Source organism: Mustela nivalis (assembly GCF_964662115.1).
Source record: "Mustela nivalis genome assembly, chromosome: 13".
Lineage (NCBI taxonomy): Eukaryota > Metazoa > Chordata > Mammalia > Carnivora > Mustelidae > Mustela > Mustela nivalis.
Genome location: NC_139032.1, coordinates 17053120 through 17078984, shown reverse-complemented (window position 1 = coordinate 17078984; position 25865 = coordinate 17053120). Strand labels below are relative to the sequence as shown.

General features: G+C 43.4%; 1 protein-coding gene and 1 long non-coding RNA gene across 7 annotated transcripts in view; one reads left to right on the top strand and one right to left on the bottom strand.

The window, feature by feature from the left end:
• PRUNE2 (prune homolog 2 with BCH domain) overlaps window positions 1–25865 on the top strand; it is a 260295-nt gene that overhangs the window by 231601 nt on the left and 2829 nt on the right. The window contains exons 13-19 of one of the 6 annotated variants that reach the window (XM_082694458.1): window positions 5472–5574; window positions 6213–6344; window positions 7505–7591; window positions 13129–13227; window positions 16230–16265; window positions 16794–16832; window positions 21897–21944. In XM_082694458.1, coding sequence (XP_082550584.1) covers window positions 5472–5574; window positions 6213–6344; window positions 7505–7591; window positions 13129–13227; window positions 16230–16265; window positions 16794–16832; window positions 21897–21944 — 544 coding nt within the window. The remainder of the gene's footprint in view (window positions 1–5471; window positions 5575–6212; window positions 6345–7504; window positions 7592–13128; window positions 13228–16229; window positions 16266–16793; window positions 16833–21896; window positions 21945–25865) is intronic. The other 5 variants (XM_082694459.1, XM_082694460.1, XM_082694461.1 and 2 more) reach the window with 5 other exon arrangements.
• Window positions 794–25865, bottom strand: LOC309845958. Its single transcript, XR_014301621.1, has 3 exons — window positions 23692–25865; window positions 21863–22003; window positions 794–4057 (listed from the first exon to the last, which is right to left on the bottom strand). It is a non-coding gene; the product is annotated as an uncharacterized lncRNA (long non-coding RNA).

Below are 25865 nucleotides of genomic sequence, written 5' to 3'. Positions count from 1 at the left end.
AGAACTACAGTTAACACACAATATTAGTTTCAAGTGTACAACATAGTGATTTGACACTTACATATACATTGTGAAATTCTCAACAAACTTCCAGTTATAAAATAAGTAAGTTGCAGGAATGCATAGTCACAGGGAATATAGTCAGTAATATTGCAACAGTTTCACGTGGTGACGGATGACGACTACACTCACTGTAGGATTTAACTGAACAGCTTCTGAGTCTCTACTGCCATGGCTTGTAGTAAGATCACTACCCCAGAGGGGCTTCTCATAACAAAACGGTCTTTCGAATCCTCTTAGGAGCTTTCAGAGATCTCTTCATACTCAGCCTGGTCATTTTTCCGGTACCTGAAGTTGGCTTTTCTATTGACTCCTTCACATCCGGGCCTGACAACAGGCATTTCCGGTGAAAGCCTCCACCTGCCTAGGGAGGGACATAGGAGAGGGGTAGGGGGAAAAAAACCCCAACAACCCGTGTTCCATATTTCCAGTGCTTTTTAGGAGCACCAGGAACGTTGGTTAATTTTGGAGTCACAAAAAGTCAGAGAAGCACAAGCAACACATTTAATGTTGGTGACTTCAGAGAACGGCTTTTTTATTTATTTTTCTGCTGCATGCGCTCCTTTCCTGCAGGCTTGAGGCTCCACCCTAAACACTCAGCTGTTCCAGAAAAAGCGTAAGCTGACAAGGCAATTGTTGTTTCCTCAGGGAAATAAGCATCTTGGTGCTGCATTAAACCCATAGCTTTTGTTCTCTAACGAGCCGAAGGACATTTTCCTTTTTTCAATCAAACTTCCCTCCACCAGCCGATTTTCCATTTTCCACCTGTGCATTGCTCCCTCCACGTAAGTATCAGCATCGGGCCAGGGACCCCCACCTTGAGAGCGAAAGAAAAATGCCCATAGGTACCCCTGGCCATGACCTTTCTTTGCCTTGGCTCACTTTTTGTGACCTGAAATGGTAATATGGCCCCATGATAGCCGCTGTGCGGCTGGAGACTGTTCCCTCTAAGGGAGACTTTTCCATAGCCCCACAGAATGAGAGCTGGCCTGCTCTTGCTCAAGCGGACAGACCACGGGACCCGGAGTCAACCCTTTCGTCTTCATGACAAAAACCACAACCTGAACATCATCCTGGATCTTCCCAGAAGCTCACCCCTCCTTAGCACCACCCATTGGCTATTTTTGGTTTGTTTGCTTTTTGGAATTAAAAATAAAACAAAACAGAGGCCGACTATAAAAGTAGCCTGTGCCCATTCAAAAAAGAAGGTCAAAAACTCTAGGAAAAGTCAAAGGAAATCCGAGTCATCTGGTGATAGTTTGTATCAATGTTTGCCACTCTGGTCTATGTGAAGACCCCCTTTGTTGTGAAGAAGGGACCTCACGGCTTCCCTGTTTCCTGGAGGCACCTGCTTGTTCCTCCAACCAGGGTGAAAGTGGGTGGGTTGGGGGGCGTGGGTTGAGCCCATCCATCCCCTGATCTGTTTCCCAAATCAGGAAAGAGTGATTATTATCAACACGCTGGGGTCAAAACCAAGCCACTGCTTCTGCCTCCCACACTCTTTGTGACGATCCCGCCCACCCCTCAAGGATAACCTGGTTTGCTGTGCCCTCCCTCCCGGCCACCCCCTCCCTGGCATCCGCTCCCCTCCCCCTCCATTCTGTGTCCGCGAGCTCGGTTTTGTCCGTGTGACTGTCCAGCTTGTGTGGAAGCAAAGGCCGCCTTTCCTCTTCCCAGCTGTGCCCCCACCTTCTCCAGGCGCTGGCCTGCATGAGTGTCCCTCGGGCTGTACCCACCCCCCCGGGCGGCATGGGAGCCAGACACCCCCTGAGCAGCTTTTGTGCTCGGTAGGGAAAGACTCGGACTTCAGAATTTGCCAAAGCTCGGCCTGCTGTGTTGGAAGCTGACACCACTTTCTTAGGCTTTAGTGGTCATCAGGCAGCTGCGTTTGTGATCCTGGCTTCTGACGAGCAGTTAGGAAGGAGCGCGTCCTCGTGGGCATGGGTCCCATCTGGGTGTCTGGCATTTTGCCCTGATGAGGTTTTCCCACTGAGGCCAACAGGAAAGGGACAGTAGCACGGTGCCCTGTGCATCATGACTGCAAGACGGGGTTGGTGAAAATTGCTGCCTCACTTGAGTACAAAGCCAGGCTCTGCCAAGTGTCCCTGCCAGTTGGGAACAGGCATGAGAGTCGTGTGGGGACACATAACTCAGCCTTTGGCTTTCGTGACCTTGATAGGAGCTGTTGTAAGAGGCCTTGTGTGCAATATAGAAGAACAGAGTTCAAGACTTGTCTTGGCCGCTAATTACTCTGTGACCTTGGTACATGACCTAACTTCTGGGGCCTCGATTACTTCATCAGTCAAAAGAGGGTGATCTCAAAGCCAGTGTCACCTCTTATGAGCCCATGTGCAATATTTCTGTTATCTGCCTCCATAAAGAACAAAGAGAGGTCTGGGTGGGTTTGGTGGAGGACAGTGTGGGGTCATGTGGAGGCCAGAAACTGGCTTTTTTGACCTTGGAACAGAGGATGCATTTAAATAACCTAGGATGGTCACACCAAAGCATTATAATGAGAAGTTTCCTTTCTTGTTTCTTTACTTCTCTTATTTCATTATAGGAGATTCAGGTAACTTCTCCGCAGTGTTCCCGGACCAATGGCCCCGGAAAGAATGAGGAGAAGAGTTGCAGGCTGGTGTGTGTGTGTGTATGTGTTGGTTGAGACTGTGACATCTTCCCTTCTCTCTCCATCCCATTTGCTGGCCAGCAAACTTGTGTTACGTCCCTTTCCTCTCTGTTCTGCCTCAGGTAAGGTTTGCATCACCGCCGCAGAGGGTCTCATGAGGCCCCGCGGTGGGATCGCGCGTGCACCCCTGCGCTCACACCCCGAACTCACCTCCTGGTCACTGAGCAGAGAGTCAGGTGAAATACGTGTTTAAAAAAAAAAACAAAAACAAACTTCAGATGAATTACTCAGCTGCTGGAAGCCAACTTCTCCTGAGTAAGCTGCATATTTATCATAGACACTGGCTTAGCTGACCCCCTTGAAGGCAGCTGTGAAGAAATCCACGAAGAAATCTTTTTCTTCTAGTTCCTTCTGATCTCTTACGTCTTACCTCCTCCTGTTCCCTTCCTCTGTCTTTTGCCTCTTCCTCCCTTCCTATAGCTCTTCTGCCCAAAAGCACAAAAATCCACCCTCATTTGTCAGCTTCAGGAAGTTTTCTAGAAAGAGGCTTTCCTGGTGGAGATAATGACCCACTGACCAATGAAGTGACGAGCTGATCGTTCAGTATTCCTTCGATCACGTGACCCTGAACGAATGTGACACCCCAGTGCTCCAGGACAGGCACATTGAAACAAAGCTGAAATGCCATTTAAGATGACTTCTGAAGTACTGTTTGTAAACCTCAGACAGTCCTTTAAAAAAAAAAAAAAATTCTTAGGAATTCTCCAGAAACAGAAAAAGAAATCAAAGTAGCTGAGCGGTCATGATCTTGAAATTACCTTGACACCCTGGGGCCAGGCAGCTCCCGCTAGAAAGATGCTTTTGAAAGGATGCTTCTCTATTCATTCTTTAGTTGGATTCATTACGTCTCTCATCTCCTTGAATGGACCCGGTCCTTGTCATTGTGCTGAGTCTAAATTGCGTCCCTTTGTGGTATTAGCCTTAGCAGAGCGAAGTCACCTTACCCTTTGCGGATTTCATTCGGTGATGAATCGTCTTAAATGCAGTTGTTTGGTCTGATAATCCATAGGGAAGCGACCCCAGTCTGGGTTTGCAAAAACGTGTCAGGTGTAGACTTACTAGGTAGCATCTTCTAAGACATAGAGCGTAAACACTGTGCACAACCACCTCAGATGAGTCACACACACAAACCCATAATTGGATGTATTTTTAGTTGGTATCACTCTTCCCCACCTCTTCTGTGGTAGTGTCGTGCTCTCTATCTTTGTAGAGAACAGCTTATTAAACTGCTTTTCAAGAGTTAAGCCCATCCAAGCCCCTATCCAGCCGGTAGTTTACTGCCATGTAATCACCAGAGGGGTATTTAGAGTCCTGGGGAAAAAAAAAAAATGAAACGCACTGAGTTCTGATCAGGCTGGCGGGTGTGTCCTGTCCGCCTCCTCAGAGCTCTAAGGCAATCTCTGCTTAATCATCCTGAAATCCAGAACTGAGTTATAGGACAGAAATGCCAAGTGCTGAAAAAGGGATATTAAAAAAATAAAAACACAGTGGGGCACCTGGGTGGCTCAGTCGGTCAAGTGGCTGACTCTTGACTTGGGTTCAGGTCTTGATCTCAGAGTCGTGAGATCAAGCCTCGTGTCCGGGCTCAGCGCTGAGCGTGGCGCCTGCTTAGGATTTTCTCTCTCTCCCTCTGCCCCTCCCCCAATTGGTGCACATGCAATCGCGCTCTCTCTTTCTCTCTCTCTCTCAAATAAATAAATAAATAAATAATGAAGATGGTGCATTGCTTCCATTTTTAAGCCTGAAAGACATGTGAGATTCCATGCATTACCTTTTGGGATTTGACCAACAGCTGCCCTGAGTTTCAAAGATGAGCTCTGAGGGAAAACAGCACTTAAAAGAATGGGACAAAGCTTTCAGATGTGCATAAGTGTCCTGAGAGGTCCCTACATTTTCCATGACTCTTAGGAGTTCCACACTTATCTTTTATCTTCTCAGCATCAAAAGCAAGTAGACCTCCACCTCCACTCCCTGTCCATGTTATCAGGAAGAAATTCTCAAGTTTTCCCCAAAGCATATAGTTTCATAAAACTCAGAGAGAGGTCAGCTTTAACCAGGCCCTTCTTACGAGTTTGCTCCTTTTTAAAAAGACAGGGCTCTGAATTTTTAGGCCTGGCCAGAACTTTCCGTGTGTCCCTGCAGTATCTGTTGAATCCGGAGACCCTAGGGATGCTACAGGCAAGTAAACCAGTCCTCAAAAATCAAAATAAAGGTGCTTTCCTTCTCAGCCCACAAGTCTATAGTCCCTGGAGTACATGCCTCTGATTATATTGTGGTTCGGTGACTAACCTTTCCCTTTAAATTAGCCAGAGTCTAAAACTAAAAAAAGCTGAAGAGAATCAAACAGAACCCCTCAGCCAGTAAAGGACAGAAGCATTACATAAATTAGAAATCTGTAAGTCAAAATTCCCATCCTTTGGTAGGTTGAGTGTTTGTATTTTCTGTTCATGACAATGTGCAACACATAATTGTCCGTAATAAGCGGATATACTATATGTGAATATATTCACACTGTATATGTAAGACTATATAACATATGCCTTAAGGAAAAGTAAGTTTATGTGTTTATACCTATGGAAGTATAGTGTACATAATACTCAAAGATTATACCCATTACATCCATTTACACACACTTGTCAAGACTTCCAGATTTGTCCTTTAGGTTAAATTTTACCTTATTAAGAGCTTTCAGCCGGTTACAAATGTCTTTCTGTTTGTCCCCCAGGCTACTATGGGGACGGCCTAAATGCCATCATTGTGTTTGCTGCCTGTTTTCTGCCAGACAGCAGTCGGGCGGATTACCACTATGTCATGGAAAATCTTTTCCTGTGAGTGATACTTCTGACAAAGTGCTTGGAGTGAATGTCTGGGGCATGTCATGTCAGATAGAGCATCTTTAAGAGGAGGAAACAGAGGATGTAGAATATTCTCAGCCTTTGATGAAAAGTCAATGAACTCTCTGTCAAGGAATATTGCTCAAGAGGCTAAAACCTTTAAAAGAGCTCTTTGGTCAGCAGAAAGAATTGAAAACAAAACGAAACACAGTTTTGCCTGCGCTCTAAAATTCTGTAACATTTCCTTTGGGTAAAGTGTTACTTTTGTTCCTTGATAACATGTTCTTGTTGAGGCTGATGAAAACCTAGGTTCATTTATATCATTCACTTGGGACCTTGGTATATGATAACATTGTCGATATTTTTGAAATTTAGGTTCTAACCCACACATTTTTTGAGTGTACCTGCATTTAAAAAAAAAAAAAAAGATAACTGTACAAATAAATGAGCAATGCTCACTCTCAGAGAGATAATCTTAGGAAACTGCAATCTTTTCAAGGTAAAGAGGTAATAAGCACAACCATTGTTCAATGTCATACTCCCTATTATTTAAAAGTTATATAATTAGAGTATAAATAAGATGACTGTTTCACGTGGGAAATGAAAACACTCCTCTTCCTTCCTGTGATCAGATATGTAATAAGTACTTTAGAGCTGATGGTAGCTGAGGACTATATGATCGTGTACTTGAATGGAGCAACCCCAAGACGGAAGATGCCAGGGCTGGGCTGGATGAAGAAATGCTACCAGATGATTGACAGGCGGTATGTGGGCTCCAGTATTTAATCCCTGTTTTGACTTCCTCAGTAACTCCCATTTCTAATTCCCGGTCATCTACCAAGAATGTGATCACATTTGATGAATACTCATTTGTGCAGATAGTGAATTATAAATGTATAAAAATATTAAGAGAAGTGTCCCTCGATGGCCCAAATCTGAAATAAATCCAGATTTTGTTGGATGTTGTCATCTCAAACCTGATGACCAAGTCTATTCTAAATTTTTGTAGATGTTTGTAGGGAACATCTCTTTGCCACATGGACATGCGATTTATGCTGGTAAACCAGTTTCACATGACAAGTTTCAAGTTTTGCTACAAGTTTCACTTGACCTTGATGCCGTTTCTGTGTCTGGGGACTGTTTTGGTTTGGGCAACTGTCATACTCTTGTTTCATTATTCGCTGATCATTCAAGTTAACCACTAGTCCGTTTGGTGCCTTGGTGCACCTTTTCCCCAAGATGCTTTACTTCCATCGGTACTGGCTCGACTAGAACAAAATATGTTATATACAGGAAAATTGTCATAAACCTACAAATTTACGGTGTCTCTGATAAAGGCGGCATCTGCTTAAATGTGGCTCCTTGTGTGATCTTATATTAATGAAGTTCCATCTAATGATCCAAACATTTATAAAGTAGCATTGTTAATGTTGAAAAGCATCCCCGAATGTCAAGAATGTCAAAATGGTAACCCGAAGGCCAGACAACCACACGATACACTGTCAGTTGTTTCATAATACAGAAGAAGACACCAAGGTTTCGTCAGTCCAATAAACTGGCTAAGTTGCTAGTAAGAGTGTGCTCTTTTCAAAATAGTAAAGATAATGCTAGCAAAAATGAAAAGTGTTGTTAAGCAAAAATATACCACGATAGTTCTAGATTTAAGCACTCTGGAAATACGACCATTCTATTTTTACGTGGATTCCTATGGGAACACGAGGTTGGCATCATACAAGTTACAAATGGGATCTCAGAAAGTATTTTTTAATTAAGCATGGTCATTCTGTACCTTCCCATCAGGTAATAGTAACTTACCTAGAACTCTCTAGTAGTATAATATTCTTATTTGGGGATATACTTTCTGTTTTAACTCCTGCTAGAAATGGGTTATGAGTAATTCTTTTAACTTTTTTTTAAAAAACAGGTTGCGGAAGAATTTGAAATCATTCATCATTGTTCATCCATCTTGGTTCATCAGAACAATCCTTGCTGTGACACGACCTTTTATAAGGTATGTATAAGGTATGTTGTTGTTATAGAAAAAGTAGAAGTCCTACTAGTAGTTTTCTAAAATATGTCCTATAAACGAGAATTCATAAACTGAGGTAGGATTTAGGAAGACATATTTTGCCTCTGGCTTTCCTGGAAAGATATTTTGGACTAGCTAGCAAGAAACCTTAAGTAAGAATGAGCATTATTTTATTATAAGGACTAATTTTCACCAATATTACAAAACATTACCTCTTTATTACTTGCTATAACACAGATGAAGTGGTGGGAATTCCGTGCCACATTCCAGATGGGTACACAATACCTTTAAAGTGATAGGGTATTTTGTAGAGAATAGAAAAGGCAGAATCACACAATAATGGAAAATAAAGACAAACCAAGGACAGAATCAGAAACAATGGCTGTCCTGATTCTTCTTCTTCTGAACAAATATCATATAGGCCAGCAAACTTAGGGAAAGAGGCTGGGCAGCCATTTTGAGAGCTTGTTTTGATTTCCTATGCAGATTCTTGGTTCCGTGAATAGTTATTTACCTTCTCTGTTGTATTAGATACCATATAACCTTACGTTTTGGGGAAGCAAAGAAAAATAAAACACGCCTCATAATGTGGCAACACTTGGAACAGCTAGGGACACCTGGGTGGCTCAGTCAGTTAAGCGGCTGCCTGGGGCTCGGGTCATGATCCTGGAGTCCTGGGATCGAGCCCCGCATCAGGCTCCTTGCTCAGCAGGGAGTTTGCTTCCTCCTCTCTCTGCCTGCCACTTTGCCTGCTTGTGTTCACTCTGTCTCTCTCTCTCTCTCTCTCTCTCTCTGACAAATAAATAAATAAATAAAAATCTTAAAAAAAAAAAAAAAAAGACTTGGAACAGCTAAATGAAAGGGACAGTATGTATTCCCTAGAGCACTTTCGGATAAAATACAGTCTTACCCAACATCCGGATGCAGAATAGATAAATTGAAAGTTTTCTGTTTCAGAGTTGCTAATGAATTTCTAAGAAACACTCTGATCACTTCTGGAAAAAAAAAAAAGAAAACAACTGAAAGTTTAAAAACTTCATTTTTTTACGTAGAATTTCCTGTGCCTTCCAGATCCATCCTTTTGTTCACTGGGCATTTTACTGAGATACAGCATTTCTGTCTCCTACTGCCAACAACTGAGAGGCATCATTCAACCTAGTTTCCCTCTGGCAAAGTTTAGTTCTTTACCATACTGTGTTCAATTGCTTTAGTATATGTGCTGCCAAAGCAAGCTCTGTTCAATTGCTTTTAAAAATAATATGAAATATGTAAGGCATACAAAAAACCATTTATTTTAGTAATAGACAATGCTTTGATAGGGGTGTAGGAATCAATGTACACTGAAGAATTATAAAAAGTTTAATGGTGGAGCCTGGGTGGTTCTGTGGGGTAAGCCTCTGCCTTTGACTCGGGTCATGATCTCAGGGTCCTGGGATCGAGCCCTGCATGAGGCTCTTTGCTCAGGGGGGAGCCTGTTTCCTCCTCTCTCTCTGCCTGCCTCTCTGCCTACTTGTGATCTCTCTCTATCAAATAAATAAATAAAATATTAAAAAATAAAGTGTAATGGTGGAAGCCTGGCTGGCTCAGTCAGTAGAGCATGTGACTCTTAACTCAGGATTGTAAGTTCAAGTCCCACCTTGGATGTTAAGATTAATTAAAAATAGAAAAAAAATTTTTTTGAGTTTAATGGGTAAAAAAAGAAAACATTAGTGTTTGTATTCATTCACTGACATCTATGTAATAGTCTGGGCGTTATAGCTATAAAACAAATAAGTTTCTTGATAAATAACCAAATATTTCTGTAATAATACCAAAAATAATTATTTATTATTTGAATTATTATTATTTATATATATGAAGCTCCCTTCAATATAATTTATTGAATTATTTATTTATTGAAGGGAGCTTCAAGATAATAAGTCTAGCAACAATAATAAAATTACAGCAAATAGTATCGTGGTAAATTACAGAAAACAGTGGCTTACATTTATCAAGTATTTGCAGGCATTATTTCATTTACTTACAGCAACTGTCCTCTAAGCAGGGCCTGTTTGCTGTTTCCCTTATATAGGAAACCTCCCTGAGGTTTAGGAAGGTCAGGTAAATTGTCTACAGCAAGAGCAAGCCAACCCGTTGTGTGAGGGATCGGATGGTACCCATTTTAGGTTGTGTGAGCCATCTGGTCTCAGTCACGGCTGCTCAGCTCCTATGCTCGGTCAAAAGCAGTCACGGGCAGCGTGTAGATAAGGAAGTGTGGCTGTCTTCCAGGCCACCATGATACAGGAACACTGAAATTGAATTTCTTAAAAGTTTTTACATGCCATAAGGTAGTCTTATTTTGATACTTTTTCAAATATTTTTTAAAAATGTAAAAACCGTTCGTAGCTGGAGAACTGTAAAAAAAGTCAGCAAGCTGGCTTTGGCCCATGGGCTATAGTTTGCCAACCCCAGGTCTAATGTAATAAAGACTCGGGCTTTGAACCCAATTGTCCGCCTCCCTGCAAAGAAAACACATTTCAAGCACTTAAACATTGTACCCTACAGGGGGGGCGCCTGGGTGGCTCAGCTGGTTAGGCGACTGCCTTCGGCTCAGGTCATGATCCTGGAATCCTGGGTTCGAGTCCCACATCGGGCTCCCAGCTCCATGGGGAGTCTGCTTCTCCCTCTGACCTCCCCTCTCATGCTCTCTCACTCTGCCTCTTGCTCAAATAAATAATATAAAATTTAAAAAAAAACCAACATTGTATCCTACAGTCTCATCCTGTGAGACCCTCCTTGGCGATCCCCCTGCGAGTCAGTCTGTATCAGCATAGCCAATTCTTAGACCTGAAAAAAGAGGTCACTAAGATGTATTCTAGGTCTTTCCCTATAATAGAGGTAGATGGGAAATTCATTTTTTTTTTTAAATGTGGAGTGGAGATCGAGAGATTCATTAGCTCTGTTGCTGTCCTCAGGAAGCTCAGGACCTAGCAGTTGGCATAGGCAGACAGGGGAGCAGTTACAGTGCAGGGTACCACTGAAGCAGGATGGGCGTGTAACTCAGGGCACAGGTGAGTCTGGGGTGACGGGAGAGTAGATGAGAGTCCGCATCAAGAGAGGCGTTCCAGAAGAATGAGCCATCAGGGTGAGCTTTGAAGAACCGAGTGGACTGGCTAGCTGACCCCAGGTGGAACCGACACGACTGATTAGCTGACCCCAGGTAGAACCACAGGACTGATTAGCTGAATCCAGGTAGAACAGACAGGAACAGACACACCAAGGAGACAATATGGCGTGTTTGGAGAGCTGTACATTCTAGTGAACATTACCCTGGAGCTGGAGGCTCCCCCCACCCCCCACACCAGAGTTTAGCTCAGAACCTGAGTTTAGCTCAGAACGTCCAGAGGAAGGAAGAGGCCTCACACAGCAAGCTTATCACTGGTGGTGTGTGTTCACCCACGACTTATCAGCCTACAGGTGACTGTGCAGAGACAAAGTTATTCACAAGTCACAGCCAGTGGCCCAGGGTCAAGCTGCAAGTACATGGGAAAGAGAAACAGAGAAATGACCCTGCAGTTGCTTCCTTCTAGAATGCACAGTCGTTGAATGGAGAGGGAGGGGCAGACGGCTCAGCATGGTCAGTAGACTGGGGGAGGTCTTTTCGTAGGGAACTCTTCACGAAAGTTCAGGACTTGGTCAAGTTCCCTTTCGAGTGGAATGATCCATTTTAAAAATTAGTTTGCAATAGTACACAAATGCCTTCTTCTTATAAAGCACCCAATCAGGGCTGCCTGGATGGCTCAGTTGCTTAAGTGACTGCCTTCAGCTCAGGACATGATCCCCGAATCTCGGGATTGAGTCCCACATCGGACTCCCAGCTCCATGGGGAGTCTGCTTCTCCCTCTCAACTTTTCCCCTCTCATGCTCTCTCTCACTCTCTTTCTCTCTCAAATAAATAAATAAAATCTTTTTTAAAAATCCAATTATTAAGGATAAGATCAAGTTTTTCCTTCAACAACAACCAGTTCCTGTTCCTCCCTCCCTTCCCAGAGGCAAATTCCTAGATCAGTGTCAGCAGTATTTCATGTTGTTTTCTGTACATGTACACACTTCTAACATAATGTTTAGATGAGAGCTGTTTGTAATTCAGATTCAGCTACAGAACATGTTTTGAACACTGGAACATCTGGCATGAACTCTCCAGCTAAAACTTAAAAGAAGAAAAAAACTAAAAATATTTAAGCTAAAACCTTAAGAAGTAAATGAGTTTACATATACTTTAAAAACAGATCAACCTTGGTAAATTCTGAAAGAACCAATGACAAAATTTTTGCTTGGTAAAAACAAATAAGCAAACAAAGCCAAACAAACCATAAGCCAATGACTATGGAGAGTGGCAGGAGCCCACCGGGTGCCATGCGATGTGTGGTTATGAGTGTAGACCCTGGGCGGGGGATGGGTGAAATCAGTGATGGGGAGTAAGGAGTGCAGGTGTTTTCAATGAACCCCGGGTAATGTATGGAAGGGTGAATCTCTCTATCTATAGTGGACCTGAAATGAATTTAACACTGTAGGTTAAAGAACTGGAACTAAAAGAAAAACTTAAAAAAAAAAAATGAGGGGCGCTTGGGTGGCTCAGTGGTTAATCCTCTGCCTTCGGCTCAGGTCATGATCTCAAGGTCCTGGGATCGAGTCCCTCATCGGGCTCTCTGCTCAGCGGGGAGCCTGCTTCTTCCTCTCTCTCTGCCTGCCTCTCTGCCTACCTGTGATTTCTCTCTCTGTATGTCAAATAAATAAAAATCTTTAAAAAAAAAAAAGAGTATAGACTCCAGTCAAACTGCCCGGGTTTGAATCCAGCCTCTGCCACTTACTGAAGGTGAGACCTTGAGCAAATATTTAACTAATTCCCTGTGTCTAGACTTTTCCTTATCTTTAAAAACAAAATAATGGGACACCTGGCTGACTCAGTAGAGTGTGTGACTCTTGATCTCAAGATTGTGAGTTCAAGTTCAGCCCTACGTGCAGCAGAGTTTACTTAAAATAAATGAAAAAGAATTTAAAAAGACCACTAGGAGCAACTTTTTAAAAGACAGAGAAGAAGGGGCACCTGGGTGGCTCAGTGCGTTAAAGCCTCTGCCTTCAGCTCAGGTCATGATCCCAGGATCCTGGGATCGAGCCCCACATCAGGCTCTCTGCTTGGTGGGGAGCCTGCTTTGCCCCCCCCCCTCTCCACCTGCCTCTCTGCCCACTTGTGATCTCTCTGTCGAATAAATACATTTTAAAAATCTTAAAAAAAAAAAAAAGACAGAAAAAGAATAGCATCTCCGTCATTGGGCTATAAGAAGAAATCAGTGAGTTAATAAATATAAACCACTTAAAACAGTATCTGGTATGTTGTAGCTACTCAAATATGTAGTCTTTCTTTTTCGTAACTGCTGGGCCAAGGTGTTGCATTTTTCAGGATTTGCAAGAAGCAATAGCCTTAGGAGGGATGAAGTAGCCACTAATGGTATCTTTTTTCTTTTCTTTTCTCTTTTTAGTTCAAAATTCAGCAGTAAAATTAAATATGTCAATAGCTTATCAGAACTCAGTGAGCTGATCCCAATGGATTGTATCCATATTCCAGAGAGCATCATCAAGTAAGTCTGGATGGTTTCCAAGACTGGTAAGAAATACTGCATGTTTGGAGAGGGAGGTTGGGAAAGAACTTTTTGGAATACTAGGAAAATGACATGATCTTCTATTTAAAATAAATATTAAGTGTGTTCCAATAAATAGATTTTTTTTTCTCATAACCCATAGAGAACTGTTCTGTTCTTTGAGATCCTTTCGCACAGTCTTCTCTTGGGGTTATTGATTTTTGCTCACTTCACCTTGAATTTGGCTACCATTTGGGGGTCGGCGTGAAGGTAACATTCATCTGTGAACCTGTCACCTGTGTCTCCCACTCTCATAGACACCGCTGGGTCTGAGCATTGCTTTGGTTTCTGTACTGCCTTAGAGAAAGGAACGTACCCACGTGACCCTGGGAAAAGGGGAGGGGGGAGGCTACCGTTTTCCTGTTTTGCCCTACATCCTTTTCCTTCACGGTTCCCTTCAGGTGAAAGGTAAGGCAGAGTGGTAGGTGGTGTGGTTAGGGAGGACCCCCTTCTTCAGAACAGGGTACTGTAGCTGCAGCCTCTTGGGAATAAGCATGGAGACTGAAGGTCCCTGAATCATGCTGTGAAAATAATAAGTAACAGTGAATACCAACCACTTGGAGCTGAGACTTAAAAATAGGGATACTGACAAATGAACCCTCCTTTTAGTTCATTGTTGCAAAGAACCATTGTTTTCTGTGGATTGTGCTTTTCTTCCACTGTGTCTGATTCACTCGTTTTTTTTTTTTTTATTATTATTTGCTTAAAAATAGGAGGAATTTAACCATGAGCTCAAAGAGAACAGATAAGGATACCACCACCCCAACCCTGACCCCTTCTTCCTCCATAAGATGGATAGCAAAATGGGCCTTCCGATTTGAACTTCCAAAAAAGAGTCCCTTGACTAAAAAAAAATTAGATTAAAAAAAAAAGGAAAAGAAATTGGAAGGAAAGGACTCGCCTTTAGTGGCAATGCTCTGCCGGACATAGACATGCTTGTTTATATTATGTGCTTAATCTCCACAGTAAACCCCCTTCTACACATCGAGGAAGCTAATAGTAAAGAAACGTTACTTAGGCAAAGTGTAAGTAGGAGCAAGGATGAGATGGAACTTGAATTCACCCTAGGTCGGCCTGGCTCCGGAATTCCCATTCCCTTTTCTAGTAGTTTCCTCGACCTCCCTTAATGTATCTGTCTGAAGTCAAAGCTCAGAAACAAATGCATTTGGTTTTCCTTGTGCTGATTCGAGGTGAACACAGGATAGTGATTTGGCTCACAACTGCCCATTGACTCAGCCGAATCAAGCAGTGTTTCTATCATGGTAACCATGGCTTCGATGCTCGTCCGCTTATGGGCCTCCCATACCCAGTCTACCTCACCGCTCTGTCCTGCTGCCTCAGAAAGGTGCATCCCCATCTCTAGAGCTACTCCTACTCTTTAAAAAAAAAAAGTAACTGGAGGGGCATCTGGGTGGCTCAGGAGATTACGTGTCTGGAAAAAGAGAAGGGAATGGGTGTTGGAGACTTAGCATTAGATCTGAATTTTCCTCTTGTCCCTGGAAGTCTCTAAGACTTCAGGCAACCTATTGAAACTCCATGTCTCAGTTGCAGCAGCCAGAAAATGGGGAAGTAGGGAGCGATTCATAGAAAGGTCCCAAGGATTGAATGACAATGTACGTAATGCCTTCAGGAAGCCTCCTGGCCTCAGTTGGCAGTCCAGAATGTTATTTATCATACTGATGTTGCTGTAAGGGACGATCATCTGGGACCATTTAAATGAGAAGTTAAACCTGTCCAGGGCACTTTTCATTCATCGCCACCCATCATTTTTCAAAGGTTCCCGTTCAGGAGAAGTTTCTTCAAGAGGAAGGGTTCTGTCTGGAAGAAACTGACAACCGTGTGTCCTCCCCGAACCTCCATGCTTTCTCCTGTCTTGTGCAATCCGTGTTCTCGGCGTGTCCGTTCTGCCACTCCTGTTCCCGGCCACCATTGTCTCATTTTCACATTATACCATTTTCAAATTGATACGAGCCATGGCCCCTTCCTGTTACTGAGTAACATTCAGGGGGTTTGGTCTTGGCCAGTCCCAAAACCAGTATTCAGCTAGGCTGGAGCCTGTCATCAAAGGGCTTAAATGAGAGAAAAATGTGCCCAATCTGAATCCGATTTCTCATCACGGATTACAGTCAATTCTTGGTATTTGTGGCAGTGCTGTTCTAGAACCCTGAGTGGCGAATACCGAACCGTTGTTCCTAGGGGAAATCCGAGGCTAGATTTCTGCAAACATTTGGTGAATTTTCATGAGCCAGTTAATGCATAACCTTGCTCTCTCTGTGTTTCTGTCTAAAGACACCGTATCTGATATACATTGTTGACTCACTAACATTGAATTCACGACCAACGGCGCCATAACTCCTGCTTAAACAAAGCCTCTGTAACACACATACATTCTCCATAAGGCTCCTCACAGCCTTCCTGTGCTGGGGAACACAGTCAGAGCCTAAGCACTATGCTTAGAGGCTGTTCTAAGTGGCAAAATCACCAAGAAAAAGCACAAACCAGGAAAACATGGCACTAAAGAGAGGGCTGGTAGAATGCCTATTGACAGCACGAGAGCCTTGTCGTATTCGACCTCAGCTGGGAATGTGCAAAACAAGGGACTCAAATATTTTGCCATCAGCGAAAGTCAGCAAGTGACCACAAAGGTGCCACGGTGTGCATTCTGGGGTTACAGATAAACATTTCATAAGTAGGCCAATCCGCAAACACAGTATCTGCAAATAATGAGGATTGGCTGTCTATCATTCCGAATTCTAAATCATCGATTATATCCAATGTAAATTAAGTCTACTCCCCAAAGGCAATTTGATTATTCTTGGGGGGCATGGAGGGGAGTTAGGCTTTTGCTCTCGTGTGTTGACTGTTCTTTAAACCATTTTCTCTGACATTTTCTCCATCTGTGTGCTCGTTCTCCTCAACGCATTCATTTTTTGTCTCGTAAGGTACGATGAAGAGAGATCTTATAAGAGAAGTGTGAGGTAAAATCTCCCGAGCTACAGTTCACGCTGGACCCTCTGTGTGTGTGCACCAGTGTCCTCCCCGTGGGTGACCTCAACATGCTACCAGAGCAAGAGGTCATTCTATCCGCCCCTTGTAGTCTACCATTCTGGGTCTTTGTCTTGTGTGTAAAGCTGTTGAGGTCAGCCTGATCTGCAAGTGAAACCCACTAAATCCGATCTGCCCTTGACCTGGCCCAGGCTGCTAAAGCTCTCTCTAACTCTACCCCACAGACTGATGTGGATGTTTTTGGCTTTATCCAGCCCGCATGTTTCTCACCTCTTTGCAACTTTTAGGAAGGACTTTGCAAAGTAAACACACAGAAACACCGAAGGGGAGGGCATGGCACCATGTCTAACAGGAGGAGCCCGTCTCGGTGCTCCAAAGGATGGTTTCTAAAAGCACATATGCTCCACTTATGTTTGGCTCCGCTTTGCCGGGTGACTCTCTCACGCTGTGCTTGCTTCTTTTTTGTTTCTTTTCTACACCGATAATTTTTGCTCGTGCAGACTGGATGAAGAACTGAGGGAAGCATCAGAAGCAGCTAAGTAAGACTTGGTTTTCGTTCAGCAGCTGGCCTGATGTTGGCTTGCATTTCAGGAATGATTTGGGAGGACCTGCATGCCTGGTGTTTTATTCCTGCATCCTGAAAATAATGCTGCACTTGAAATCTTCCCTTTGTCCCACGATAGATACAATTTCTGGTATTTCCACCACCATCTATTTTCCCCTGGGATCTTGGTCATCTTAAGGAATGCCTTTGTTACTGTGGTTTCTTTCTTTCTTTTTTTTTTTTTTAATGTACATGCAATTTTTGGCACCACAGCCCAGGAACACATTGCCACATAACATAACATCACATGATTGTTAGATATTTTGAGGCCAACAAAAAGCTCACTAATTCATACTAATGGAGAGAAATGATGACATGTCGAAATTTGGAATATTTTTCTAGAACCAGTTTCGCCACTCTCTGAGATTTTTTTAAGCACGTTATTTAGTGACTTGGAAGTATTGCTTAACAAAACAATGCTTCTGAGCTACTTGGATGAATAGGAAAAAAATTATTACTCACTATTCTTAAAGTATAATTTTCAGAAAGGCAAAATCTTAACTTAAATGCAACTATGAAATGAATACATGCCAGTGATTTTATTCAACTAATTATTTAATGAAGAAACCAGTGAAGTGTTAAAACCAGCTCAAAGAACGTTTAGGAAACTAGATTTCATTGGGTGATTTATCAAGGAATGTTAGGATAAGATTATTGGTTTAGGGGTACTTGGGTGGCTCAGTGGGTTAAAGCCTCTGCCTTCAGCTCAGGTCATGATCCCAAGGCCCTGGGATGGAGCCCCACATCGGGCTCTCTGCTCAGCAGGGAGCCTGCTCTCTCCACCGCCCCCCTCCCCCGCTTCCTCTCTGCCTACTTGTGATCTCTGTCAAATAAATAAATAAAATCTTTAAAAAAAAAAATGACTAGTTTAGGTACAAAATCATCAGTGTCCAGCAGGGAAATAAACTGTAAGGATTGTCTTTTCCTCACTGGACAGAAATTATTTGCATCTCTGTTGGACAAAAATTGTACAAGTTAACCTCTGCCACTTATGTTTGCCCCCAAATAGCCCATAGACAAAAAATCAACTCAGCATTACTTTGAAAGAAAACCCAGTAATTTCCTCTTCTTATTTCCAAGTTCAAAAACTAATTTTTCTGACCCAATATGTCAAATGTAGACGAGCACTATTTGGAATGTTTACTATATTAAAGCTTCTCCATTTAAAATGTTGCTTACACTGTTAAATTCTATAGCTATTTCCCGTTTTAAAAGATATTGCAAAAAGAGAAACCCAGGCAACGTCCAAAGAGCTATAAATTCTGAATAAATAAGATTTTATTTTCTGTATGAGTATAAATGCCCATTCCTCCTGAGAACAATTAATTGAGATTTTATTTTTTCCTACAGCACATTTTCAGTGCAGGTAATCTCTAGAATTATTTGTCTGTAGAGCTGGTCTTTCAGGTTAAAATTTGAGGAAAAGGGCAACTTAGCTGACTCAAAACAGCACTATTCTTCATTTCAGGGCTGTGAGTTCAAGCCCTGCATTAGGCATAGAGCTCACTTAAAAAAAAAAAAAAAAAGACTGAAGTTAGTTAATTAGTTAATCAATTAAAGGAAAGATTTTTGCCTTAGAAACATTGGCATTAATGTAGTTTCCTATTAAAATATTCCTACCTTTTAGTTTTCTTTCAAGATAACGGACACCGGCTTACACTTAACAATAAAAAGTATTTGAATTTCTACTCTAACAGAATCTTCTCGGTCTTTGACTCAAACCAGAAGTTGGAAAAGAAAAGAAAATTAGGAACAAAGGACCCAGATGTTGGCGTAGCAGGCCCTGTTAGCATCTATCTGCACTCAATTTGCATGGTGTCAGGAGATTCCCCAGAGACAGAAAGAGCAATGAGTTTCTCTTTCAATTTTTTTTTTAAGGATGATAACTTATTTATAAAATTAAAGGAGGTGTTTTCGAGACTAAAGATTGAGGATAGGGGCGCCTGGGTGGCTCAGTGGGTTAAAGCCTCTGCCTTCGGCTCAGGTCATGATATCAGGATCCTGGGATCAAGCCCTGTATCAGGCTCTCTGCTCAGCAGGGAACCTGCTTCCCCTTCTCTCTCCGCCTGCCTCTCTGTGTCCTTGTGACCTCTCTCTGTCAAATAAATAAATAAATACTTTAAAAAAAAAAAAAAGACTGAGGAGAGGAAAAACAGTAATTTTCCAGCCAAGCCCATTATAAACTCATATTGCCATGTTCTTTCCTTATTACCATAAATCTTGCCTCCTTCAATGGACTTTCCCTCCCTCCATATTTCTGCCCTTGCTGCTATCATTTTGGGTTTACTGTGTAGCTTTCTCTTCCGTCCTCTCCGAGCTTTCCCTCTCTTCTCTTCCCCACCCCCTCACGCTCCCTCCCCAGGCATCCACTTGGTGTCCGCTGGTCCTGAGATGACTTGAGCTCCTCCCCGACAGAAGCACCAAGCATGCCTAGTACATAATAGATGCTCCGTAAATTTCCGTTGCGTAAATTGATGAACGTGCATAAAATTAAGTTCATCACGGCGGAGCAGTGGTTCTCAGACTTGACTGCGCAGCAGAATCACCTGAAGCACTTGCTCTGACACGGTGTCCCCGCGCTCGGCTCAGAGCTCCTGAGTTGGCAGGCCCGAGAGTCTGTAATTTGGACCCATTCCTGGGACACCAAGGCTGCCCGGCTGAGGACCACGCTCTGAGAATCTGCACCTCTTGGGAGGCTTTGCTCTTGCTAGGGGTTCCGTGGGTAAGCTGCCTGACCAAACCCCCCTCTAGCTGATCCTCCTTCTTTTGATGGTGACATTACATGCGTGAGGACTTGAAATACATTTGCCCACTTGAAAATGGAAGGGGAAAGAACTTTCCTCTGTTGGCCCCGCAGAGGACTGCAATGCCTGGAAACCTAACCATTTCGGCCTACCAACTACAGCTCCTTAACTACCTTTCGGCCTCTGAAGTGGCTCCCACGCCCTTGGACAGACTCTGTAGGATGATTTGGGGATTCAGAAAACATGATCACTGCGACCTGTGGTTAGGTTCTAGAAACCAGGTAACCCAGGTTCTTTCTATTAAGACACACCCTGTCCTTCCATGTGACCTCTACTTAAAAGCTTCAGGCTGGTTCTAACCAAAGGCAAACATCTTCCTTGTCAGGGAACGAAACCTCTCTTTCTGCTGTTTTGCTTTATTTTCAAACGTTCACCTTTTCCCCATGTACTCACACACCAACTCTTAGCTGACTTTCAGAAGGTGATTTCTTCATGCTGAGTTATGCTTTCCTTTAAACTTGACACCTGTACAGGAAGGAAAATACGTGGGGAGGACTAGTTGTGTATAGAGAGCCATGCTTATTCTGAAACTGGTAAAGAATCCATCAGCCGCCTTTGAGCGACAGTATTAAATGGATTGTAAATTGCTGTTTTCATTGGAAGGAGTATGCAAAGTTAAAAGAGGAAAAAAAAAACGCAGAAAAGCTAGATTCAGAAGAATGCCTTTTCTTGATTCCATTTGCTAGGATTTCTAGCCTACTCTCAACACTTGCCTCACTGTCCTTGTTCACTCAAGTTACCAAATAACGTCCATAAAAATACCTGACCACCAGGGAGAAGGGTTGGGGGTGGGGAGGGAGGCGGTCTGTCCTTCCCAGGGAGATCGCCTTCCACGATCTCAACTAAATGCCTGATGTGAGTAACTGACCCTCTTATGTTCAGACAGATGTATTATCTAATGAAAGAATCCACATTAGAAAAGGAACTCTTGGGGCACCTGGGTGGCTCAGTGGGTTGGGCCGCTGCCTTCGGCTCAGGTCATGATCTCGGGGTCCTGGGATCGAGTCCCATATCGGGCTCTCTGCTTGGCGGGGAGCCTGCTTCCCTCTCTCTCTCTGCCTGCCTCTCCATCTACTTGTGATTTCTCTCTGTCAAATACATAAATAAAATCTTAAAAAAAAAAAAAAAAGAAAAGGAACTCTTTCATTTAAAAAGAGCGTAGAGGGGCTCCTGGGTGACTCAGTCGATTGAGCATCTGACTCTTGGTTTTGGCTCAGGTCGTGATCTCAGGGTCCTGAGATCAAGCCCCCGGTCTGGCTCCATGGCGAGCATGGATCTGCTTGAAGTTTTCTCCCCCTCCCCCAGCTTCCCCTTCTGCTCCTTCCCCTACTCTCATGCTCTCGCTTTCTCTCTTTCCCTCTCTCTGTTTCTCAAATAAATAAGTAAAATGTTTTTTAAAAAGAAAAAGATCACAAAATCTCTTTAAATAGTTTGTTTGCCAATCCAATATGACCAGAGGGGTCAAAGGAAAAGTTGAAATGTACTGATCAGAAAGTAATATAAAACACATGGTGAAATTTGCTTACAGAGGAATCCCACCAATACGGAAGATCAGAAGCAGCTAATATGACACCAAAAGCACAAACACTTTTATACATCATAAGAAAACTCATTTCATTATTTCATATAGTTACATTTTTCTTTCTGGACACATCCAGTTTAGGTTAATCTTAGGATTCCCTCCTATTACCTAAACACAGCTCGACAGTATAGTAGTAAGTGTCCTATTATTTCTCTGTAACAGGGAAAGCTGACACTGGCATTTTTTCTTCTAGTGTCTAGGAAAATCCTCATTCTTGTGCAAAGTGAAAATTAACTTTTCGAGTGCAAATAAAATTAGGCTGCTTGAGAGGGACTGTCCTTTGTGTATAAAGTGTGTTATTTGGGTTCCAAATAAAAATTTGCAATAGCATGCTCTCCGAATAAGACAGATTGAAAAGTCTGGAAAAAGTAACAAGACCAAAAGAGACCACTGGAGCAGTTTGGAATTTCAATCTTCCTTTTATGCTTCTAAATCATGGGCTGTTACTACGTTTCAAAACCAATGGTAAAAGAATCAGGTGCAGCTTTGTTCCACATTAGCAATGAGACAACATCAAACAGTTTAATATGCCGGTGTCTGGTGTGCTTTCAAAGTGGTAACAGTGCAGAAAATGTTTACCTGCTCCCTGTTTTGTTTTTCTCCTTGCACTCAGAACTAGCTGCCTTTACAATGATCCAGAAATGTCTTCCATGGAGAAGGAGTAAGAATTCACCATCCATAACATCTGTGTGGTGACTGGTAGCCTTGTATGGCTGGGCTCTGAAAGAAAACAAAAATACACCAAGGATTGGGTAAACTCGGTTCAGATGCTCGGCTCTCAGGTTCTCTACTTCTCACATCAGAACCTTATAAGAGAAGTGGGCCAGCTTCACACCGTCTCTTTCGTGATCACTATTACATTCCTCAAAGACAGCTTAAATCTAGTTGGCATTCCATTTTCTAATCCAAAAATGAGCAGAAAAGGAATATTAGAGCCAGATGTGAGAGCATTTGGGCAGAAGGAATGCAACCCAGCTTTCCGAATTACATCATCTATTTTAATTAGTGAAAGTTGGCCCTTCCTTTTGAACTTCCTATTGTGGTGGAGGGGGAGAAGAGGTCCTTGTTTGGAAAATTCCAGGAGACAGTGGAGTCTAGATGGAGCTTTAGGAATGAGCTAGTCCAGGGGGCCTCATCCTGGGAGAAATGGAAATCAAACACGTAGTGAGTGCTGACCCCTAGCCCGGGTCTGTGTGAAAAGCCTCAGGCAGGTCACCTGACTTTTAGCCTCAAGATAAGCCTAGGAGGTACATTTTACAGCTGTGGAAAGAGTGGCCTAGAGAGATGATCGGACCTGTCCCACCTGTCCCACGTTTTACAGTTGTAAAAATGTCCCAGAGCTGGGAATTGGCGTCTGCAGTTCCAGAGCCAGGGGTTTTGAAATCTGAGAGAGGTGGTCATCCTTCTGGAATGGCTGTGCAGCCTCTGATCTAACTTCGGTTAGACTGGAGAAGGACAAACTCAGTTGCCTAAGGGAACAGACTTGTCAGTTTCAGGGACTGAAGCGTGCTCCTCCCAGGGAACCTGGCCCTCCGGCCCAGGGCTGCTGATCCCATCTGAGTTGTGGAGAATTGAACGCAGTCCTACCGGGGAATTCAGGAGGGGCAAAGATGGGACTTAAACATGTCCGCTCCTGTGTTGTGTTCTCTTTGGACCTCCTTTCCCTCAAGGTCCGAAGCAAGGATGGAAAATCATAGGGCAGCCCCTCTGCAGGGGCTGCGACCACCTGACAGGGCAGTTTATGGACCAAAAGCCCAGAGAGAAGGTCCCCACAAAAGAGTAAGGGCCCCCATAAGGGGACCTTTGGAAATCCCACAGCTATTTTTCTGAAGGTTTCACCTGTCCCACCCCTTTGAGATGAAGGCAACAGTTGCTTCAAGCAAACTGCCCCACCCAAGTTCTGCAACGCGCAAACAGTCCCTTTGGCCACCTTCATTCGTCCGCAAATTTCCTCTCCCGCCGCAAAACAGCGCCCCCTAGAGCAGAGTCCTAGGCCTGCAGTCCTAGGCCCGCGCAGAGGGCTTGTCGCTCACCGGCCCAGGCTGTGGCATCTGCGGGCTTACCCACTCCGCCTGTCCTGTGTGTTCGGCTCCTTGGTTGTATGTAGGGCTCAGGGGGTTGCGGGGAGGGCAAAGCACTGCTTTCTGCTGGGGTTCATGGCAGGGCTGGGCACGGGGGAGGGAGGAGATGCTGCAAAGGGTGATGTTACTTCCCTCTGCTTAGAACAGACTCCACCTCGCTTCCCTTGTCTGCAGCCTGGTCTTTCCCAAGCCCTTACCGGGCACCTGATCCCAGCGCAAAGGGGAAGATCCAGGCTGGGGGGCAAGAGTGGCCAAGAAGTTCTTACGCTCACTTCTAGCCCTGGATTTCTGGCTTTCGTTAGTATAAGAATAAGGGGCTTCATTTACCTTTGGCTCCTGCGTGGAAGCATTTTACCCCTTCTGTAGCGAATATACGGAAGGGACGACCTGTAAAGGCTGTTTCAAGCCGCTCAGTCAAGCCAAGATTCGAATGAAATGCGGCCCTCTCTTCTCCGTTTAGAGAAAGTTGGCGAAGTTACGCCTATACCCCATCTGCCTGCAGAAAACACAAGAGTCTGTGTTGAGCATTTAACAATATTGTCAGATGCGTTGTTGAGGAACCTCGTTTGACACATCTGAGAAGCCAAAACGGCCTGTAGTTTCTATGTCTCCCTGGAAAGTTGCTTATAGAAGTCTCAGCCCCCTGCTCACAAGGGAGGAATATTCCTTTTGTATTGTAATTCTGATTCAAGGTAAATTTTTCCCCCAAAGACTTCTGTTTTCAAAAGTATCTCCAGGTGCTTGTCTCCTCCCCTTTCAAGTTTGGATTTTATTTGTCCGTTTGTGTCCTAAAACTTGTGTATGCTTTTAAGGTATTTTTACATAAATAAAAAGTGTATCCGATCCGGGGGATGTGGTACTGTTTGGAGAAGCTTCGGTTAGGAGGATTGCTGGTACCTTCATGGGTCCCACAGGACAACTGATGTCTCAAAAATTAATCATCATGTGGTTTCCTGTGTTTACTCAAAAATCAGCCATTTTTTTACTATCTCTGGCTTCTTCCATAAACTGTGTAAATAGGTTTTTGTGTTTCAGTTTTTTGTTTACCAAGAGTTGAAGGGATACATTTCTAGAACCCAAGAAGGTTTACCAGAAAGTCAGCGTGGGGGCACCTGGCTGACTCAGTTAGTGAAGCATGTGACCCTCGATTTTGAGATCGTGAGTTCAAGCCCCACAATAGATGTGGAGATTACTTAAAAATAAAATCTTTAAAAAAAAAAAAAAGTGGAAAACGAGGTATTTCAGAACGGGCATCGCGGTGTAAGTGTTCTGTTTGTTTGTTCTTGGATTTTTATCAGGGCCCCTTTCCAAAATACCCTGAGCTACTACCTCTAGTATTCTGCTGCAACTGAAGTCCCTACTCCTCCTCGCAATTGAAAACACTTGAGACTGAATCCTTAGCAAGGCTTGAGAGCGGTAGGAGTACTCTCTCTTACAGATACAGACATAGACATTTAGGCAAGATAGGTAACTCGGCCAAGGCCCCACTCTAATAAGTGGGAGCATTGAGGGCATTTCAAAGGAAAGCCATTTTGCACTCCTGTAAACGAAACGGGCAGACAGCCGGGGCTACCAGTGGCTTTACTGCAAAGCTGCACGAAGGAACCCGTCAGCTGCTACAGATCCCACCAGCAAAACACAGGAGACTGTGCCGTGTGCAGACGGAAGGGCCAGGAAGTCAGGTCCCCGCGAAATCCACAGATCTTTCCCATATCACCGCTTTCAAAGGGTGTTTTTCTGTGTTCATGGCTGAAATTCTTCTTTGGAGCATCCTGGCCGGAGCTTGCCTCTCTGGTAGGTGCTAGGAAGTTAGACAGGCTCACTAATAGGCAGCAGAGAGTGGCCTCAGGAGGTCTTCAAGCTATTTTCTAGATAATTGGGAACTCACAAGACTTTCTTAAAAACAACCTTATCTTCGGTTTTAAGAATCCATCTCGATCAAGTAGGCTAACCCCTTTGAAACAAATTCTTTGCCTCTAGAAAGCATTGTGGTTTGATTTTTATTTGGTGTTTTTTTTGGGGGGGGTGTTTTTTGTTTTATTTTTTGTTGTTTGTTTGTTTGTTTGTTTCATTGTTGACCCCTTTCGTGCAATGCAGCACTTATCAGATATTTATTTCAGGCAGATGGCGGATTTGCCCCACAAGAGAACTAGGTAGATCCCTTTATTCCCCGAATGCAATAATGTTCCCTAGTCTACTTCAGAAACGAGCCCTCACACGTGTCTGTTGCCTCCCTAGATCATTTCAAGAGGCGTAAAATGCTTCCAGAAACAGCTTTGTTAAAAAAAAATAAACAGATTCCACATTTTAGAGAAAGCCTTGACAACGGGGGTTGTGGGGGGAGGTTGTGACTTACCAGGTTCTTCTGGCATAAAAAACTTGCATGATTTATTTTCAGTAAGTCCTTTGAGGAAAAAAAAAAAAAAAGCAAACACCTGCCACTCCAAATCATCCCTAAATATTTTGTATTGAGTTTCTCTTTGTTTTCTTCCTTTTTCCCC